The following is a 6,212-nucleotide window of genomic DNA, read 5'->3' as shown; positions in this document are numbered from 1 at the left end:
AACCAGTAGCTGGCTGCCTGAGCCCAGGGGCTTCCAGAGGGCTGGGAAATAGCAGAGACTAAGGAAAGAGCAGGGCTCCTGTGGGGTGGCCACAGGGCAGTGGGTTTTTGTTTTGTGATTTTTATTTTTTTTTGGGTATCCACACTACAGAGACAGCATTTGCCTACTAAAAGGCCTGAAAGCAGAAGGTGACTGCCCCTTCCCTGTCTGGTCATGCTCCTGACACCCACAGGAAGTATTTAGGAAAGCCTGTGCCTTACAGAAGAATTTAAAACTCTGGGCTTTAGTGTAAGCTAAGTTGCTCCTTGCTTAGTTGTCCTCTGTTGTCTACAAGGTCTCATCTTCTACATCTCCTCCCCTTCTCATCTCCCTCTCCCCTGGTCCCACCAGCTTGCCCCCAGCCCAGGTGTGAGGCCATGCTCCATCACTCACTGGTGAGTGGGTCGATGCTGCTGGGGAACTGGTAGTTTTTCAGGCGGTCCAGCCAGGGTTGGCACTTGAAAATGCAGCACAACATCTCACAGCAGTGGTCATCCCTTGATGGCTTGTCACCCTCCAACTCCCCTTCTGGTGGAGGCTCTGGTGCTGCCACAGGTGCTGGCTTACCTGGGGCTGGGAGAGGCCACACAGTTATTCAAAGTGCAGAAAATCTTACTGCAATTTGTTTTAAGGTCTTTAGAGTGTTAATAAAAGAGCTGTCTCCCAGAAAATACCATGTGACTAGAGACCTACCCAGCCCCACTTGAACTCACATGCCAAAGGGCTCTCCTCATCCGAGGTGACATCAGGGTCAATCAGCTTCTCCTTCACCTTCTCAGTCCTCTCTTTGAAGAGCTTCACCAGCTCCTGGAGCCGAGTGTTGATGATGGCACTGCTCAGGCTCGTGGCCGAGCCGACATGCTCAGGCAGGCTGTGGGGAGACCATTGGGCATTTCATGCAGGGAGGAAAGCTCAAGGGCAGGTTCACAGAATCATAGAATCACAGAATGGTTTGGGTTGGAAGGGACCTTAAAGTTCCAGCAGTTTCAGTAAAAGATTGTCGAGCAGCACCAACCTGAGCCTCATCTGTGCCTAGGGATGGAAGATGCTGTCAGAAGGCTTGGGAAGCACCAAGATCCCAGGCTGAATTGCATGTGCTTGATTTTAGAAAAGCTATGGGGTGAAAATATGCACCAAACCCCTGAATTTTGAGCTCTATCTTCTCTTTTCATCCTCCTTATTAGAACCAGGTTGGATTCAGACCAGCATGCTTAACCTAGCATGACTGAGAAGCATCTCTAGGAGGGAGGACAAAAGAGAACTCATTTGCTGTGGCACCAGCTGGTTCATTGTGATAACTGGCACCGTAATTTCTTCCCAGGAAGAAGGCAAAACCCTGCACCATGTGGAGGTGCAGACCCTCCCCAAGACTGCCTCCCAGGGAGGGCAGCTCTCTTTGTGGCTGCAGGGAAGCTGGGACCTGAGATGTGATGCTCAGCTTGTGCTCACTTCCTGTGTGGAAGAAAAAGGTCATTTCTCCACAATCAGTAAAAACAAGGTGTTCCCACAGTGCTATAGCACATGTAGATCAAAGGTGCATTTTCTTTGCAGTTACACCTAGTCTTAAAAATAATATTTATACCTGGATACAGGAAAAACAAGAGAGTAGTTTCTGCTCCAGTGAGCACTGTGATCATTATTTTTGGAGAGGGTGTGCTTTCCTTGTTACAGAGCACTAGGATCACTGTGGGCATGGCTCTCTCTCCCTAGGATCTTTGCTGTTTTCACACGAGCCACAAGATCCAAACCCCTGGCTGATTTGGAGCCCTTGTGAACCTCCCACGAATCCCAACCACACACCTTTCCCTCTGCTCCTTGTCCCAGCCCAGCACTCGGGTTGGGGACTGGCTCACCAGTCCCTTGTCCAGACTCTCCTCTGGGACCAGTCGCTTCCTCCTGCAGACACAAACACAGTGAATGAGGATTGGCTTGTCCCTCATCCTCAGCCAGCTCCTCACACTCCTCCTCCTCCTTTTCCCAGGTGCCATCTCTTTTCCACTTCCCCTTCTCCTCCCAAGGTCAGTTTTCCCCTAATTTTTGTCATTGCCTGCAGAAAATGGGCGCAAACCACCCTGTTCCTTTGCTGCTAAAGCCCTGTTTCTTCCTGGGCACCACTGTGCCCTTGGCTCCACGGAAATGCTGCCACCTGGCCCACGTTGTAACCCCTTTTGAACACCTGGCAAGATGCACAGAGGGCAGGCACCACTCTGTGCTCATCCCCAGGACCACACCTTCACGTCACTGCACTTCAAGGGGCAGGCAAGGAAAGTGCAATACCTAGATGTGTCCTAACACAGCTAGTGGCTCCCTTTGGCACAGATGGGTTGTTGGGACAACTTGCTTACATGTGGACAAGCAAAGTGTCAGATGTAGAGCTGACTGTGAAGACGGCAGTCACAGCAAAAATCTGGCCTCATTTGCAAACCTGCAGCCAAGCCCAGAATTTTAATGGCAACAAAGAAAGGGTCTCCTGCCACCACAGCTGCTGATCCCACTGGCCCTGGTGTGAAATAGCTCTGTGCTGCACGTGGAGCAGGAGCAAGCAGGGCCCTGAGGGAAGTCATCCTGCCATCAAAAGTCTCCCAAATAAAGCCCAACGCTAGGAACCCAACACTTCCAGCCTCACTGGCTCTCAGGTGTGCCCTGAGAGAAGGGAAGGGGAACAGGTGAACAATACCAATGAACCTTCATTCTCCAAATACACTGTGCAGGGCTGGAGGAAAATCGCCAACCTACCCTCAGCCCCCCTCCCCCCCATTAAAATATTCTCAGATGTGGATGTTCCCAGAAGTTCCCAAACCCATCAGATTGGAGAAACAGTCCTGCTGAGGTCCATGGCATTGTTAGGACAACATCCATCACTTTTCACTGGTTTCCATCTGCCCTTCCTCTGCCTCTGACCCTCAGGCCTCTCCTCATCCCTTAGCAAGCCCAAGATGCCTATACTGACAGTCTCCGGCTCTGTAAGGGGGACCCTGCAGCACTAAGGGGGACACCTAACATTGCTCTGGTTTTGTTGCCCTTGGAAGTCTGCAGCCACAGACCATCGGCACTGGACTGTCCTGTACCTGCCTGGACACCTGGTCCCTGCCCATATGGCATTGGCTGGTGTATCCTGGTATTTATTGTCTGCAAGAGTCTGTTTCCAGGCTCCAATTAGATAATGTGCGACTCATTTGCGGTGAGTCTTTTATGACTCTGTCTAAATCACGTTGACTCTAATCTTTCACAGCCCAATGTAGGAAACAACTCAAGACTGTGGCCAATAGAAGGATCTTAAGGATAACTGGGTGACTGCTCAACCATTTAATTAAAAATTGCAAACAAGGGACAAGGCTTTTTCCATTTCCTCTGCTGTGCACAGGGGTGACACCCACCACACACACATAACCCTGGCTCACGTTTCAAACCTGCTGGAAATGAGTTGCTCCATATGGTTGTATCAATTTTCCTGTACTGACACCATCAGATCCCTGGGAGCCAAGGACTGTGCCTGGGCAGAGCCATACCTGGGGTATGCTGTGCTGGGCACTGCCAGCATGTTGGGAGCACTGGCAGCAGGCACCAGTAAGTGGGTACCATCATTCTCCACAGCATCGTCTTGGCTGTCCACATCCTTGATCTCCACAGTGGGGTAATTACCTGGTCCATGGGGAATGACAATAATTGCAGGTGAGGAAGACACAGGGCCCTGCCTGCAGCCAGGATGGTTTCCCAAACCCCATCACTGCCACAGAGCTGCTTCCAGACCCTGCAGCATGCTGGAAGGACTCTCCTACTCCCTCCATTCTCTTCTCTCCTGGCACTCTTTTCTCCTGTTTGGAGCATTTCCTCCTCTTTTTTTTTCCTGGTTTTTAACGCTCTTAGAGCTGCCACCTGCTTCCCTTCTGTTTGCCCAGCTTGCAGTAATTGCAACTACTCCATCTGAGTGTTGGGTTCCCGCAGTTCGGAAAATCATGGAGACAAGGATTCCCAGCTGCAGGTGTTATACAGGAACCCAGGATTTCCAGGTACAAACCTGCCTCCTAGGGTCTAGAAATTCTCCTGGGTCTTCTGAACATAAATGTACAGATCACAACAGCTCCAAATCACACCAGCATTCATTTTCCATGCAGAATAAGGCACTATTTAAACAAGTACTTACAGCTTCTCTCTTTTGCAGAGGTAGTAACTGCTTCCTGCAAGGTTAGAAGCAGGAAGGTTGGATGATTATAGTGGATAAAGAAAGATGCCAGTTGTCCAAGGGAGAAATGGTGCTGGGGATTACCCTGGCCAGACCCAGACTCAGCTGAGCTCTGAAGTCTCATCTCTTTTCTTAGCTATTTAACAAAATGCAACTGAGTTCCTGCAGGCTTTATTCTATGAGGGGTTTTCATACATCTGAAACATCCTGTGCACCCCCTTCTGTCCTAATCTGATGTGGAACTAGTGAATCAGAGTGTAGCTTGATTAAATCCCTGAGAAAAGGCCTGTTTGGGTTGCAAAGACAAAATCCCGTTGCGCGTAAGGAAAAGCAGCAGAATTTGGCTTGCTGGTTAAAAACAAAGCAAAGCAAAGCTGCAGAAAAGGCAGAAAACCGTGAAGAGCAAACCTCCACCTTACTGTCCTCTTAGTATGAGCAGGTTGCATGAATGCTAGAGAGAAAATGGTGTGTGCAGTGATATTGCACCCTCTGCCTGCAGGTCCTTTGGGAGAGCTTTCGACCAAGCAAGTCAAAACACACAGCATTTGCAAACGCACTCAAGGGTTAGCTAAAAAGGCACATAGTGATGAAGCAGAAGCAGACAAAACATGGATTTTTTTTCCCCAGCCTCTGTGCTGCAACACGAAGCGAGCTTTTATTTTTATTTTTGTCTTCCCCCAAAGGCAACAAAAAGCAACTACTCCAGGAATCACCCTCTGCCCACCTCCAACTACGCACGGCCCGTCCTCAAAGCCAACATCTCTAATACCTAGTGGGGATTGCTCCTCATTGCAAAAATTGGGGTTGACAACTCCAGCCTTTGACTTGCTGGCGACACAGAGAGGGATGCAGGAGGCAGCAGCAGCTCGGTAGCTGGGGACATTGGGGAGCTGCTCTAGTGTGCCATGGCTGGGAGGGGAGAGAGCGGCTTGTCATGCACCAGCCGATCTAGCTCGACGTCTTGGGCCCGCCTGGCCATGCTGCTAGGAGCCTAGGTGCTTCAAGCAAAGGACAAGGCATCTGAAGCTGCAATAAAACACAGAGTGGTTTGAGACGGGATGGTTATGTCATAGCAGAAACACGGGGGGTTGGTGCTGCCCACTGCTCACAGGTGTTGGTAGCACAGGAGGATGGCAGTGAACATCCTACCAGGTGCTTTTCTAGCATCACTGCAAAATTGGGCAGCTCTGCAAGGGCTGTATGAGCAGAGCAATCTCCAGCCTGCACCAGGGCTCAGGGCAGGCCATACCCTATGCAACTCCTCTGCTGTTGGTGGAGTCATGCCAGGATCTGCCTTTGCTCACTCAGACTGCGATGGGAGCTCACCACCTAATTTTCATTACCAACCCATTCCTTCCTAAAATGTTACATTAAAGTGCACTTTATGCAACTGGTTATTTTCTGAATTGAGCAAAGTGGTAGAGAAAATCCTTTTTATCCACCTACATTCTTCAGCTGGAGAAACTCTAATTTCACATCAGAGACTGATTAATCAACAGGACTCAGCACTGCACAAGCACCAGCTGTTGAGGGCTGGCTCCAGCCAATGCCAATATTGCCATCACACTGTGCCCACAGGATGCTGTGCCAACAGGATGCTTTACACCAGGGAAAAGCCCTGACTGCCCACGCAGGCCCATGCTGCAGAGGACTTGGCTGTCCACACCCCAACAGTGGGAAAGGAGAAGCTCCATACTCCCTCTGCCAGGCACCACATCACTTCATCCTAATTTAACATTACACTGCTACATGTTATACCTTCAGTATTGGTTTCAGCAGCTTCAGTTGACTCCTCTTCCTCCTTCAAAATGAAAAAACTCATTTTAAGAGGAAAAGCCCCGCTCTGTTGCTAAAAGAGCACTTTGTGGATTGACTGGATTCCTTATATCCTCCCCCCCCATTCATCAGCCTCTCGGCATATTGTTCAGTGACAACATTGTAGGGTGAAAGCAGAGCACAGACCCTCAGAGCACAGATACTGCTGTTGGCT

At 49.9% G+C, this 6,212-nt stretch overlaps 1 protein-coding gene across 1 annotated transcript in view; it reads right to left on the bottom strand.

Annotated features, from left to right (window-relative positions):
* The window catches only part of CNGB1 (cyclic nucleotide gated channel beta 1), a gene marked incomplete at its 3' end in the record, with an annotated part of 23,793 nt that overhangs the window by 6,966 nt on the left and 10,615 nt on the right, over positions 1–6,212 (bottom strand). The window contains exons 11-15 of the mRNA XM_009077062.1: positions 4,184–4,217; positions 3,549–3,681; positions 1,840–1,935; positions 753–910; positions 433–612 (exon numbers count right to left, since the gene is read on the bottom strand). Of these exons, the coding sequence (XP_009075310.1) occupies positions 433–612; positions 753–910; positions 1,840–1,935; positions 3,549–3,681; positions 4,184–4,217 (601 nt within the window). The remainder of the gene's footprint in view (positions 1–432; positions 613–752; positions 911–1,839; positions 1,936–3,548; positions 3,682–4,183; positions 4,218–6,212) is intronic.

This window comes from Acanthisitta chloris, unplaced genomic scaffold (assembly GCF_000695815.1).
Source record: "Acanthisitta chloris isolate BGI_N310 unplaced genomic scaffold, ASM69581v1 scaffold14296, whole genome shotgun sequence".
In the NCBI taxonomy this organism is placed as follows: domain Eukaryota; kingdom Metazoa; phylum Chordata; class Aves; order Passeriformes; family Acanthisittidae; genus Acanthisitta; species Acanthisitta chloris.
This window is presented reverse-complemented; position numbering and strand designations above follow the sequence as displayed.